The sequence below is a fragment of the Pollicipes pollicipes genome, unplaced genomic scaffold (genome assembly GCF_011947565.3).
Source record: "Pollicipes pollicipes isolate AB1234 unplaced genomic scaffold, Ppol_2.1 Scaffold_4295;HRSCAF=5057_pilon_pilon_pilon, whole genome shotgun sequence".
NCBI classification, from domain to species: Eukaryota; Metazoa; Arthropoda; class Thecostraca; order Pollicipedomorpha; family Pollicipedidae; genus Pollicipes; species Pollicipes pollicipes.
Window position 1 is genome coordinate 14,190,519 of NW_023596461.1, and position 14,586 is coordinate 14,205,104.

The 14,586-nt window shown below is 59.8% G+C and overlaps 1 protein-coding gene across 1 annotated transcript; it reads left to right on the forward strand.

Annotated features, from left to right (window-relative positions):
- Nucleotides 1–394: 394 nt before the first annotated feature.
- On the forward strand, nucleotides 395–14,491 carry LOC119097198 (leucine-rich repeat and coiled-coil domain-containing protein 1). The gene is made up of 18 exons (XM_037220253.1): nucleotides 395–487; nucleotides 2,633–2,755; nucleotides 3,565–3,796; nucleotides 4,355–4,476; nucleotides 4,954–5,076; nucleotides 6,475–6,558; nucleotides 7,296–7,436; nucleotides 9,037–9,176; nucleotides 9,510–9,683; nucleotides 9,896–10,018; nucleotides 10,330–10,429; nucleotides 10,783–10,857; nucleotides 11,250–11,363; nucleotides 12,033–12,068; nucleotides 12,399–12,551; nucleotides 12,905–13,006; nucleotides 13,341–13,454; nucleotides 14,211–14,491. Exons 2-18 carry the CDS (start codon nucleotides 2,639–2,641, stop codon nucleotides 14,325–14,327), a joined length of 2,067 nt encoding a protein of 688 aa, XP_037076148.1. The 5' UTR covers nucleotides 395–487; nucleotides 2,633–2,638; the 3' UTR covers nucleotides 14,328–14,491.
- The last annotated feature ends 95 nt before the right edge of the window (nucleotides 14,492–14,586 follow it).

Sequence of the window (14,586 nt, forward strand, 5' to 3'; positions counted from 1 at the left end):
GAGCAAAATAGACTCAACTTACACGCAAAATCCCAGAAAGTCTTACCTTAAAGGGCAGGAATGTTTGAAAAGGCCATGAAGGTGTATCCCCGGTGACGTTAATCAGCCGAATCGTGTAAAAACGTATAGCAACATTGAGATGACAACAGCCTGAACCCATGAAGCAATCAACAAACCTTGAACAGTCGTACGTTTGCCTCGAAATTTTGTGAAGATGCATGGCTGGGGAAATGGTGTCATAGTTCAGCTTCCGCACTGTATTTGTCAAGTTTCCTTTATTTCAAAGTTTGCATTGAGTGTTAGCAACTAAATGTCGCGCACGTGGACCGTCACTTGCTTTGAAAAGCGAGAGCGGAAGCACGGCATGGTCCTTCGCTGATGCCTTTGTGAGATAAAGAAGTTATTGTTACGCTTACTTGTTGCCCAGAATATTGTTAAGTGAATGTCAAGAATGAAGAGGAGCTGTTTTCACACCTCGTTCGAATAAGTATGTTTTGCACACTTCTCTGTAAAAATGGGGAGAATTACGTGCATAGTTTCCATTGGCAGTGGAAAGAGGGTGAGGATGATCTGGTTCGATGATGGGTAACCGTGTAGATACACGCGTGAATGTTATGACACCATGCGGGTAGCAAAAGTACAGTTTCTTATTTTGTTGCTAGGGAGAGCCCTGTTGTCCCCAAATTGTTAAAAAAGCTGGTGAAATTGGGTGTATTCCGTTTTTTGCATATTTTCCCATTGGGATGCTCGTTTTCTCGTAGTAAGCCCCACACTCTTCTTCTACGAAACTACGCCCCTGGTAGGTGGGCAAATGCTTGGCCATGGACGATAGGGCTCGCCGCGGGGTTGGGGTCAAGCCTCCATCCAGGGAGCCAACCCTCCAACAGGAGGGTAACGTATGGGCGTACCTCAATACCAAGTAAAAATTTAGCGATGTGATGCTGCATAAGGTCATAAAAAGCTGCATTCCCCTGTACTTTGCCACAGTCGCTCCTCCCCAACGTGCCGGAGGTTGCCCACGCTTACGAGTGGGCGTTACGTGAAAAAGCTTAAAAATATACATGCAACACAGAGCCGCAGCGGGTTGGCAGGCTTTTCATTCTTTGGGGAGAGCCGAAACCTGCCTGTCAAAACGGATCCCAGGCTGGACTTCTCGATTACCTGACCTGCTTCACATACCAGCTCAGCTGTCCGCAAATTGGGCGCGAAGCAGAGCGTATGCAGGGGCGTATCAGATAGGCTCACTGGATCCAGTGAAACAGAATGTTATCAAAGATGAGAAAGGGGGGGGGGGGGGCGGCGGCTCCATGGGCCTCATTCTTAGCGAGCTGGAATTGCGCTTTTGGTTACCGAGATGCTGCAGGTTCTAGTATTTGAGACATTCGTATTTGAGTCTACGGCGCTGTTAATTCGAGGCTGTCTTAATTTTCGAGAGTTTCGCGTCGTTTGCGATAGTCAGCGCTAAAGCTGCCAGTGGTGAGGACTCGCAGTTCACTTCTATGTACATGAGTTGTGAAAAAATGCAACTCCCAGTGCGTGAAAGCATAGCACTGAAGGCTATAATAAAAAGCAGCAGTCTGGTTGGCTAAGAATTTAACCCACGACATATTTCATAAGTCGTGCAAAAAGTGCGTTGCCTATGTAGCAAGTCATTTAGATTGCCTCGATAATTGGCTTGATCCCTGACGTAGCCTGGCAATCTCGGGTAAATTGAATTAAGTAAAAGATGGTCGAGCATATTTAGTGTTGGCGTTTCCAGATTGATTGGTTTGCGGAATACATTGCAGCATACAGCACGCGTTACCTTGCGTGAACCGATATGACTCAAGACATGCGCAGATCAACTTTAACTTCTCCAAGACGAACATTTCCTTGGAATCAGCATACAAAACACCCATCGAAGCCCGTATAGGTGATCTGAAGGTGGTGGGCTTGTGAAATGTGTTTCATGCTAAGTTGACCTCAGATAACGCAAACCGGGCGTTAACCCGCCCAACTCTTATGCCAATAATATCACTTGTAGTATGGCAAAACCATGAATTAGCTCGTCATAACTAATTTGAATTACAAGAAGCCTCATTGGGAGCAACATACTTTCAGGTATGACCGCGGCCCGCATGACTGAATTTGGCCAGTGGCGACCTTGAAATTGACCCAGAACAAAAGGCCTGATGCGTCGGAATTAGGCGAGCAGCCCAGCACTACCACGCCCGTATCCCAGGTTCCAATGCCCCCATCGCTAGCGGCGGCACGCGTTTCAAACGTGTCAAACGGTAGCACCGTGCCGGTTGGAGGAGACAGCAGGCATATGAATGAGTTGTGACGCTTAGGGATCGGCACCATTGCTTATCAAAGTTGCCCGCAATAGCGGAGAAGGCACCCTAAGAAGCTCTGCATGTGGTTCTTCGGTCTGGCGGTACGAGAGCAGTCGGCCCTGAATCAGTGCTGACGGTTCTGTAATGGCGCGCACTATGACGTCAGCCAATACTCCGCCGCCGCCGAATCGTGCGTATATTCACCGGATGCATTGCAGGCCAGCGGGGCAACTGTGTGCTGTCGCTGTGCGGTCGACGATGGCGCTGTCAGCGACGTCACTCGGCAGGCTGACAGCGGTGTGCTTGGCGCTCGGCAGGGAACGATGTGGAGCGAGGGCTCGGGATCTCTGCCGGACCCGGACACACTCATCCAGTTCCTGCTCACACCCATGAACAAATCAGGCAACGAAGATTCCGCAGCTAGAAAAAATGAGACACAGGTACATCGCAGTGACAACTTTATGGAATCGGTGGGACGGGGATCCAGCGCAGACGAAAAGCTAGTCTTTTATCCTGGTCGGCAGCAGTAGCACCGTTCACCCGTTTCGTGATTGGCGGTCCATTGGTTGGAGCGCGAGTCCACCAATCGCCGCAGCTTAGATTCGAAGCTCAAAGCCGCCAAACGCTTTCAAGGATAGGCACATACATAACAGCACGTTAAACAGCATGAGGTCCTGTTCATGGCCACCGACCTGCTTGCTTGGTCCTGTTTGCACCTGACGGTCCCAGAGAAATAGCCTGCCGAGACGTGTAAACGATGGTGTCTATGACAAGTGCAGCACTCCGAACAAGTAGGCTGTGTGCGTCTCAAAATACATCCTTACTCTCGGTTGGGAACGTTGCAATGTTTTCGCAAGTATGTCAACAATATTCTATGGACTGGCGGGATTATAGCACATTACGTAGATTTCCAGCCTAATAAGTGGATCAATTTGGTTTGCGGTGAAAATTAACCTTCTGGGGAGGAAGCCCGAGCGTCTCCCGAGCTTCCTAGTGCCTCCCCAGCTTTCCAGTGTCTCCCAAGCTTCCGAGTATCTCCCAAGCTTCTAAACGTCTCCCGAGCTTCGAAGTGTTTCCCAAGCTTCCGAGTGTCTCCAAACTTCGAGTGTCTCCCAAAATTCCGAGTGTCTCCCGAGCTTTCGAGTGTCCCACGAGCGACAGCTGTCGTGCACTTGGGAGGTCGGCTGAAAGACCTGCACTGTGACCTGTATGCGTCTCTTCCGCCTGTCGACGCCTGCGCGGTGGGCAGGCCAGCGCGCCGATCGGCGAAGGCGACGACGGCGTTCAGCGACGCATCTCGCGGCTTGAGCAGCGTTTGGACGCGATGAGGTCGTCCTCACAGCTATCGTCACAGTCGCAGCCACAGCCGCAGCCGCAGCCGCAGCCGCAGCCGCAGCCGCAGCCGCAGCCGTCGCAGCAGTCGCGGTCTCCGTCGCCGCCCGTGAAGGACGGATCCAGGGAGAAGCGCGTGACGTTCGCAGGTGGGCGCCGCTGTCGGAGCTGATCCCACCGAGGCGTCGCTCCAGCCCATCAGCGACGGGGGCGATCGTCGCCGTGTTCATGTGCCTGCCGATCCGTTATTCGTATGTGAATAGTGGCGTTGACTTTTTCACGAAGGTTTAGGGCGTAAAGTGGCCTGACAGATTCCAAAATGTTTCGTTAAGTCGTGCATGGATGCTCACTTTTTTGCGTGGTTGCGGTCCAACACCTACAGCTTCCTTTAATTTTTTCTCATTTAAGAGGGCCATTTCTTCCGGAAATGATTCTTGACAATCCCTGGGGAGCCTAAACGTTTCTGTACAACTTGTCGAAACATTACATTTTAAACAGTACGAACTGTTTAAAACATTTAACGCAAAAGCCATTAACGAAAGTGGCTATTGCTCCCTGTTCCTTGCCCATGCACGTGACATGCCGGAACGCGCCTTGTTCCAATATCGCTCACGTTCAGCAGAATATCTGGTGAACATTTGTGGAGGTGATTTCCACAGCATCTGCGACCGCACGCCGCGTGCGTGACATCGTTTCCGCGTTGTCAGTGAGCGCCAGCGAGAGGTCGACATCAGACTCGGAGGCGATGACGGCCGAGCTGCCGTCCGACCCGGAGATCCTCGCCATGCTCACGCCGCAGCAGTGCAAGCTATGCAACGCCTACGCTCAGGTGATGACCACCCTGCTGCGTGCTCCTGTCGCGTCAGGCACCTGCTGCCGTCCTGCCGTCCCGCGACACCGGACGCCGGGAGTATGCCGTTTGGGCGACGGTTTCAGACCCGTGCCACGTGACAGGAACGCGTTTTAAGAGATGGCAACACTGATATTGTATCGTTGCCTCCTGAATTCGGCGCGTACTGGTGATAGGGTTTGGTGCGGCGCGAACGCACCTTCGGCATCAGTGTGCTGCCTGTAGCGTCTGACCCGTTGCTTTGTCGGTGACCCGTGCGATGTACCAGTCGTGACCGTTCAGGCTGTCCTCCGACGCCTGGTGAACCGATATCTACCAGCTGACGGATACTTCTTCTCACCACGTCCGACCCCCTCCCCCCCCCCCGTCCCCCGCTCTACGGCGGCGCGTGCGTTCGCCAAGCGTGTGTGCTCGTCTGACTATGCGTGCCGTGACCCGACGGTCGGCGGCGCTCAGCGGTACCGCGAGGAGCAGCGCGAGCGTGTCAAGCAGGAGGTGACGGCGGCCACCCTAGGCCAGGCCCTCTGCGGCACCGAGGCCGAGCGGGACAAGCTCAAGTCGGGCCTGGCGCACATCCAGGTGAGCTCGGGTCGCCGGGGTCCGGCTCGCGCGCGGCGGCGTGGGGACCGGACGTCGCGGTGACATGGACGCGGCTGCTGGGAGCTGTTGGAGAGCCACGTCGTCCACACTGGCTGATCTGTTGACGTGCCGGGAAAATGTCAGCACATTCGGCAGTCTCCGAAATGACGGATTTTGCGTAATGAGAATATAATATGGACTTCCAGCTGGATGCCTGTGGCTATCACGAAAACCGCTTCACAACGGCTCCATTGAAGGATTGGTTATTCACTGGAAAGATATTATGTGCAACGTGACCCCCACCCCAATCCACACACTTAACGTTTCGGGTTTGTCGCTGCATGAGCGGCACACATTGCTGTCATGCTTGGCTTGACTCCTCTTCACCTCTTCCTTATGAAGGAGACACACGAGACCAGCTCTGTCCGGCCGTGATTTAGCGGGCTTGTATGAGGCGGGGATGTACGAGATTCGATCCGGCCGGAGCAGTATCTCCGAGACGTGACACATGGGACGCGTCAGCGAGCCGGCACCGGCCGTAAATCAGCCCAGGCGGCCTCCGTGGCCGCCTCGCGGGCCATGAGCGCAGCGGGCATCCTCCGGGCACGGCACCGGTATCCCCCCAGTCATCCCCCGGGCACGGCACCGGCATTCCCCCAGTCATCTTCAGGTCAGCATCCGGTCATTCCTGGTCACCGCCGGTCAGCATCCGGTCATTCCCCAGTCATCTCCCCGTCATCCTCCGGTCATTCCCCAGTCATCTCCCAGTCATCCTCCAGTCATCAGCCGTCATCTCCTGGCCACTGCACCAGCATCCCCCGTCATCCTCCGGTCATCCCCCGGGCGTTTCCTGGTCACGGACGGGCGATGGGAACACACGGAATGAAGCGGATGGACAGCAGTTACACCGCGGTGGCCGACACTGAAGCCCTGCTGCTGGGTCCCATGGTCGGCTGCATCAGCGGCGGAACGAAAAGTCAATTTAGGGCTTTGGAGCCGCTTCACTGTCGTCCTTTTACACGGCCGTACCAGTCCGCGGCCGCCTGTAGCGGCGGCTCGACGCACGCGGAAACAGCTCCACACGGAGCGTGGCTGCTGGGGGCTGGCAGTGAGTACGGCAATGCCTAATGGGGCCCTCTGTCAGGGAGCAAGCAGAGTCGTTGAGAACCGACAGAGAACGGATGTATCCTCCGGCGACTGAGATTTGTTGAGGGGGGGGGGGGGGGGAAACTGATGGCGAGAGGGGCAGATTCCAAATTCCGGAGACGGTCTCCATCGCCAGAGTGTGACGCTACAAAGCCAATGTCCGATGTAACGCCGATGTCCTGTCGGGGGGGGGGGGGGGGGGGGGGGGGAGGGGGCGCCTCCCAGGACTGAGGGATGCTGGTCTGTCCCCAGAACGAGATCCAGAGGATGAAGGAGGAGACGGTACGCCTGGAGTCGACCCGCGAGAAGACGTCCCGAGAGCTGCGACGCTCAGAGGTGGGCGCGGGCTTGCCGGCCGCGAGACGCGCGATACTGCACCACGAACGGGTCCCTCTAATGCAGAAGGCTGGTGACCACGGGCGATAAGGCGCACTGATGGGGTGGCGCCGTGAATTAATGTGTCCTGTCCGACTGGACGGTAAACACGGCTTTGTCCCTGGGCTGGCTGCAGGGCCTGATTGTGTCGTGTTCATCGACACCCATTTCACGGCGCTGACGTGGTACGAGAATAAGTTACGTGACACCTTACGCGTAATTAGCCATCTGCACGTACCTCATTTCGGCGCGCGGCGCACCGCATCGAGCGCAATGGTCGCACGGGGTCGTTGCAAGACTGCCTAAATGATATTCCACCGGCAGGATCGCACCGTTGTCTTTCGTTGCGTCACTCAACCTCCGATATCATGCACGCATGACCGATGCATTTGTGTCTGCTGCTAGTGCAGTTGTGTTAGTTACTAGTGCACTTATGTCAGCTGTCAGTGCAGAAGTGTCAGCTACTTGTGCAGCAATGTCATCTACTAGTGCAGTAGTGTCATCTTCTAGTGCAGTCGTGCCATCTATAAGTGCAGCAGTATCATCTACTTGCGCTCTAGTGTAGGTTTCCAGTGCTGTTGTGTCATTAGCTGGTGTAGAAGTGTCAGCTCGGCGGTGGGGTACCTTACATGCCATGACATGACATCAGCCGTGCCGCCTCTGATCGCCCTTGACCTGCACTCTGACCTCGGCCTCAGGAGGACCGCAGCGATCTGCAGCTGAAGCTGAAGGTCATGTCGGAGTGTGTGCGGAAGCGGGACCTGGAGCTGTCGATCCAGCGGCAGGCGCTGGACGACCGCGACCGGCGGCTCAAGGACGCTCAAAACGAGGGGCACGCGGTACGGGCCGCGCGGTCTGGCCGGTCGGGGGCGCGACGGCCGACTGCCGCCGACGGCAGCCGCCAGCGTAGAGTCGGCGGTCGCGCAGCGCTGGCTGGAAGGCGTTGGACGGGTGACAGTCAGGGCACGAGCGGGGTGGCTGACGTTGTGCTGCGGTGGGGGAACACGGCCGCACGTCTCCCGAGAGGAGTTTCTGCGGCGGGCTGGGCGGTACAGGCTCGCGACGTCGGAGGCACTCTCGCGTTTCACGGCAACCGAAGCTGCATTCGAGTCGGCGGTGCTTCGTTCGTAGTCCAGACGCACAGTCGCGAGGCATGGCCACGGCACTTGTGCCGCTGCGGCCGGTAATCAGCCTCGCTCGAGCACTAGGTAGGCGGGGGGGGGGGGGGGAGGGCACACTGAACACAGGGAGCTGCTGCCACCGCCCTTAAATGAGGCTAACCCGTGCCATGACCAGTGCCCGCAAATTGAACATGGCATGTTCATATATTAGCCGATAGAATCACCATCCACTCACAAAAGAGTAATATCTGACAACTTGGGAGTTTGCCTGCAGCTATGATCTTCACTACGACGCTTCGCATTCGCCTCAGGGTGTCACAGTAAGCATGGCCTACCTGTTTGCTGCCGTAACTGAAGCTCTGTTCAGGGGTACCTGCAGCGTAAGTATGACGTCACGCCCGCAGTTTCCACCCCCGCGCTGGGCTCCTGTAGCAGTGACTGGGGTTTAAGGGCGCGTCACTTGCTGAGGTTACGCGCTTGCGTCGCTGGGCTTCTGAATGATCTCCACTGTGATTGGTCGTGGAAGCAGCTGCGGCAGCAGCAGCTTCGGTGTCAGCGGCATCGCTGTGAGCAAGGCTGTGATGCAAATCACGCTTGGGAGTGCATACGGAAGGACGACTACCCCCCTTCCCCTGCACTGGTAGTTCATGATTCACTCCAGTAATATCTCGGTTATTCTTCTTGGCAGTTGGGTCTCCGGTGGTTGTGCTTCGTAGGACGGGGTTGCATCTGGTTCGTACCGCTCAGGCTACTGCACAACCGCTTCGTTCCAGGCCGACGTCGGGCCAAGCGCCTGTGTGCGATGGTTGGGTCAAGCGCCTGTGTGTGGCAGTTGGGCCAAGTGCCCGTGTGTGGTGGTCGGGGCAAGCGCCTGTGTGGTGGCCGGGACAAGCGCCTGCGTGTGGTGATCGGTGCAAGCGCCTGTGTGTGGTGATCGGGCCAAGCGCCTGCGTGTGGTGGTCGTGCCAAGCGCCTGTGTGTGGTGGTTGGGCCAAGCGCCTTTGTACGGTGGTCGGGTCAAGCACCTGTGTGTGGTGGTCGGGTCAAGCGCCTGTGTGTGGTGGTCGGGCCAAGCGCCTGTGTGTAGTGGTTGGGTCAAGCGCCTGTGTGTGGCGGTCGGGCCTAGCGCCTGTGTGTGGTGGTCGGGCCAAGCGCCTGTGTGTGGTGATCGGGCCTTAAAGATCGCTCGTTCTGGGCCTCGTGCCCAGCACTGCTCGGTTACAACACATTCCCGCCTGTTATGACGCCAGTGCCAGCATGCGGGCGGCACTCGTGACGTTCGCCTGGTGGACGATTCATCGTTTCCTCTGATTTGCAGACGACCAATAAGCTGATGATGGCCCAGGAGCATCTCCACCACCTGAAGACGGACGGCACCAGCCAGGCGCAGAAGATCAGCGAGCTCAAGGACCTATTGGCCGAGAGGGAGAAGCAGCACATGGCTGAGATGAAGAAAAAGTGATTGGTTCCGTAGACGCCAGCAGCCGCGCTTGGGCCAAACCTTCTGCGCATTCATGCGCACAATGATTAAATGTTAATTCCCACATCACATCCACACTAACACGTTGGGATTCCTCATTTACTTGATCCGCTTTTTAAAAACGGCACAGCGTGTTGCGTTAACTCGTTAGGAGTGTTTGCTGTATACGTGTTGAGTCTGCGCCGGCGAAGATCGTGGGGAGGTAGCAGGGCCGCCGGTGCAGGTCGTAAGGCTCTCGTGCCCTAACGCCCTCACGCTCTCGCGCCCTCACACCCTCACGCTCTCACGCCTCACGCCCGCGCCCGCGCCAGGCATTGCGCCGACAACCCGACCGTGCAGAAGCTGATCTCCAAGGCGGTGGAGGAGGCGCGCGCCGCCTGTCAGAAGGAGGCGGCAGCCGTCCGCGCCAAGGCCGACAAGGAGGCGAACGGCCTGCGCAAAGATAGCGAGAGGATGACGGCCGCGCTGGCCAAGTTCAAGGAACGGTACGTCCGGCGGCTGACCGCCACACACAGTCATCCAAGGCAGGGCAGCAGACGGGCGGGCTTACACATTGGTGGTGGCGGTTCGATTGATAGTTACGCTTAGGAAATGTTTTGACTGCCGAGGTTGTGTGTTAGATAATATTTTGACTCTCCCCGCCCCACCCCGTCCCACCCCCCTCCGGCCCACCACCGACGGCCGGCCGCGGCGGCAGGTTCACCGAGCTGGCCGACGAAAAGTCGGCGCTGGCCGAGCAGCAGGACAAGCAGAAGCGCCAGCTGAGTGAGGCGCTGGCCACCTCCAAACAGAAGGAGCAGAAGGTCACCGAGCTCAGCCAGTAAGTCCGGCCACCCCGGCCTCACGAGCTTCGACGCCCGACGGGCCGGCTCCCGCGCAACAAAGCAGCCTGCGCGCACGCTGACAGGCCTAACTAGTACACTAGCAGGCACGCACACGGAATCTGTCCGGCTGGCGAGCGGCGCATCAGCTGCAAGCGCCCAGCAACGCTTGGACTTTCAGTCTGCGCGCGTTGCCCGGCGTCCGTGTGAGTTGCGTTGAGGCAGCCGTCACAGTGTGGCTCGCTGTCTGGCTGCGGATCGTGTCGCGTCGCTGCCAGCGTTGTCACGCGCTCTTCGCTGCCGCTCGCAGGACGCTGAAGACGGTGCGGCAGGAGATCGAGAAGCTGGAGGCGCAGCGGAAGAACGACCAGACGACACACAGCGCCGCCGTCGCCTTCCTGGAGAACAAGGTACGGCCCCGTGCCGCGGCGGCCGCCGGGGGAGGCTGGCGGGCATCGATGGCGCGATAATCGGTGTGACGAGTGTCGCTGATTACATCGGCTTCCAGCGTCATGGTGCGGAGACGTGATGACATCCATCCATGGGCATGCCTGCTTACCCCGATAAGCGAAACAAATCTGCCCCGGCGGTCCGGTCGTGTAGTGTAGACAAGACGCCACGACAGCCTAGCAAAACGTGGACGAAGCACTGTGAGTTGCGCCGTCACACGTGACTATGACTCGCCGTGCTCGAGAGCCCCTCGGAGCTGGTGCTGCTCATCCCACAAAGTTGGACACTCGTGACCTCGGCCCGGTCCGCGCAGGTCAAACAGCTGGAGGCAGCGCAGCAGAAACAGGCGCAGGAAAAGGCTGAGATGGGCGGCGTGAAGAAGAAGCTGGTACGTCACCCTCACCCTCAATGCAAAAGCGGTCGGTGGCTTCAGGAGATTTCATTCAATTCTCCCTAAGAAGAGCAGCATTGTCTGTGGCCTCAACGAATTTAAGTCCAAACATGAGCGGAGACTATGTCAATGCCAATAATCCACCGGCCCATTGTTACCTCACGTGCGGTTTAGAGAGTGCCGCGGTTGGGTTTTGGGTGTCTGAGAACCTTTGAGGGCTATGATCTCCCGGTTACATGTGACTACGCCTGCTGAACGACTCCCTGTTGAAGGTTATATCTCGACTTCAACTTTGCTATAGGCCGCTCCCTGAGCGTCCCGGTGCCGGCGCGAGGTGTGTGTCCCGTGGCACCACCGGCTCGACCTAACGGTGTGGCTGGTGCCCACAGGAGGAGACGGAGAAGCGGTGCTCGGAGGAGGCCACGCTACGCCGCGCCGGCGACGCCCGGCTCTCGGTGCTGAAGCAGCAGCTGGAGGAGATGACGGCCGAGCACACCACCGGCGCCGGCAAGCTGCAGGCGCAGCTGGACCAGCTGAGGTGCGGCGCTCCGGTCCGTCCGGCCGTCCGACGCAACTCCCACGGTCTCGCCGCCGCCGACTGTCCAACGGCCCTGTCGCGCCGTTTGTCACGCTGGTTACGGCCCTCCTTATGCATTCGCGGGTTACGGCTCGTGTCGTCATACTGCCTGCATGCCAACATCCGACAGCTGTCCACGCATGCGGGAAGCTGTGGCCCGTCCTGTTGACATCAGCGTCCCCCGTTACACCACCGTCCATCTCCCCCATCCCCTGACGTTGGCTCTCCGTCCTCTGCAATGCGTCTGTCCGGTCCCTCGTAGTGGGCCTGTCCCACCTCCGCGGCGGTGGGTCCCTCCCGTCCCTCCTGACCGGCGGCGTCCCCCGACGCCGGACGACCCCCGGCCGGGCGCCGTCCGCGGCGGTGGGTCCCTCCCGTCCCTCCTGACCGGCGGCGTCCCCCGACGCCGGACGAGCCTCGGCCGGGCGCCGTTCGGGGCTGACCGGTGTCGGCGCGCGCCGCCAGGGCCGAGCTGACCAAGGCTCAGGAGGCGGCCGCCGCCAAGGAGAAGCAGGCGGCCGAGCTGTCGGACCAGCTGCGCCAGCTGCGGCAGTCGGCCGCCGCGTCCCGCGGCCGCGGCGACGCCTCGTCCGAGGTGGAGACGGAACGGCGCCGCTGTCACCGGCTGCAGGTGCGGGGAGCGAGCGGCCACCAGACAGGCAACGGGGGGACTGGACGGACGTCTACGGTGGTGCGAGGGCTGACCGGAAGCTTATCTGACATGGCGGTGTGGGGCAGGGGTTTAACGTGATGGGCGAAGGTGCGGGAGTGGAGGTGCACCACGAGTTGCGCCAGCGCACCTCGTGGTGCGCTAGTGCGGGGACTGTGCGGGCTCATCCCATGTTGAGGGGATGCCACCCCGTGCTTAGCGGACCCCATCCCGTGCTGAGCAGACCCCGTCCTGTGCTGAGCGGACCCCACCCCGCGCTGAGGTGCCCGACCTAACGCCGCCGGACGGCAGGTGGAGCTGGACCGGCTGTCTGAGAATAAGGCGCAGCTCATCAGCCGCCTGGAGCACGCCGAACGCGAGCTCGACCGCTGCGCCAAGAAGAACGAGGGCTGGTCCAAGCTCTGGGAGGAGAAGGTCGACCTCATCCGCAAGCTGGAGACCCAGGTCAGAGACGGCCGGCCGGTGAAGGACCGCGTCGCCTCCCGGTCACGGCGGAGCGACAGGTCGTTTCTAAGGTTCTGTGCAAAGTGCTCTGGAGTCGATCATCTGTACTGACCGCACGTGGTCAATGCTCCCGCCTGGCGTATTCGGTTCTGAAGTCCGCGGCCGCGGTCTGGCGAGCGGCGGTGCGGTCGCGTCTTCCCCCACTGCAGGCGGTGCGGGGCCGCCGGCCGCGGAGCGATGGCGCACCAGTCGCAGTCCTCTCCACCGCTCAGAGGTCGGACGCCCGGCGTGACCGTGATCCAGTGACGTCAGCGGTCGGATCCAGCGACGTCTGACCCCGCCCCGGCCGGCAGGTGAAGATGGGAAGGTCCATGAACGACGACAAGGTGGCGAACCTGCGACAGGAGCGCGACCGGGCCATGGACCTGGCCAAGCAGGCCGCCAGGAAGCTGCAGGTTACCACAGGGGGCGCCGGCCTCTGTTGTCATGGCGATGCTACCCTACTGCGGGGAGCAGGCGGGGCTCACCTGGCGCTCCAGATGGGTGGAGGGAGAGGCCGCAGCTGCCCGTCGTGTAATCATATGCCTCTTAACAGTACCAAACCCTTGTGCCAGTCGTCACTTAGTGGGGGACCACCACGGCGGGCTTGGCCCTGTTACAAAGTCCGTGTCCGACTGGACGGTGCTGCCAAATCCAGATGAATCGGATCGAACTGCACCTTTGAGTTGCCCGTTATACACTATAGCTGTTTGTGCCCGGGCCCTGACTGCGCAGACCCCTCTCCGCCAGACGCTGGACTCCGAGTATCAGGCCAAGATGGACGAGATGCACGGCCTGTTCGAGGCACAGCTGGACGGCATGCGCGCCTCCAAGGACCACGAGCTTCAGAAGAGCGCCGAACGGGTGAGCAGGCACACGATGCACCGCTCCTCTGACGGGCACTAGTCGCGGCTGGTCACGGCTGGCACAGCCGCCTCCGGTAGCAAGCGATGTGTCTGTGACCGTGACGACGCTGTGAATAGGGCCCGGGGTACCGTGTGAGTCGGGCCCGGTTTGCCGGGTGAGTTGGGCCCGGGGTACCGTGTGAGTCGGGCCCGGTTTGCCGGGCGAGTTGGGCCCGGGGCACCGTGTGAGTCGGGCCCGGTTTGCCGGGCGAGTTGGGCCCGGGGTACCGTGTGAGTCGGGCCCGGTTTGCCGGGTGAGTTGGGCCCGGGGTACCGTGTGAGTCGGGCCCGGTTTGCCGCGCGAGTTGGACTCGGGGTACCGTGTGAGTCGGGCCCGGTTTGCCGGGTGAGTTGGGCCCGGGGTACCGTGTGAGTCGGGCCCGGTTTGCCGGGCGAGTTGGGCCCGGGGCACCGTGTGAGTCGGGCCCGGTTTGCCGGGCGAGTTGGGCCCGGGGTACCGTGTGAGTCGGGCCCGGTTTGCCGGGTGAGTTGGGCCCGGGGTACCGTGTGAGTCGGGCCCGGTTTGCCGCGCGAGTTGGACTCGGGGTACCGTGTGAGTCGGGCCCGGTTTGCTTCATGAGCCGTGCACGGGGTGCCGCGTGAGTCGGGCCTGGGGTGCCAGACAAGCCAGCGTGCCTTGCGAGCCAGGGCGCTGTGTGAATCGAGTCAGTCGTGCTGCAGCTTCTCCCCGGGCCTGACGGAGCCTCACCGACAGGTGCGCGAGATCGAGGCCATGCTGCGCGAGGTGTCGGCGGAGACTGCTGCCAGCCGATCCTCGCTCGAGGACAAGATGCGACGCATCAACCTCATCACAAAGTCGTTCGAGGCGTGACGCGCCGGCCGTGCCGTGCAGCGACAAAATCGTGCAGTGTCGTGCCGTCAGGTCTGTCCCCTCCGCCGCTCTCACACCGACACACCGGTCGCCCCCGTCCCGCCGCGCCCTGCTCACAAAGCCGAGGTACACGCAGGGCAGGCAAATAAATCACTGGTGTCTGACGGGTTGTGAGGCCTCTCGCCGGCCGCTTTTGAACGGCCGGTCCTTCTAGGCAGCTGGCACGGACTGCCTGATACCGGGCTAATGGCGAGCGGCC

Coding starts and splice junctions, on each gene's coding strand:
- LOC119097198 (XM_037220253.1), top strand. CDS start 2,639: ATGTGGAGCGAGGGCTCGGGATCTCTGCCGGACCCGGACACACTCATC. Junction 7,437..9,036: donor CTCAAAACGAGGGGCACGCG/GTACGGGCCGCG, acceptor TCTGATTTGCAG/ACGACCAATAAGCTGATGAT. Junction 10,858..11,249: donor GCGGCGTGAAGAAGAAGCTG/GTACGTCACCCT, acceptor TGGTGCCCACAG/GAGGAGACGGAGAAGCGGTG.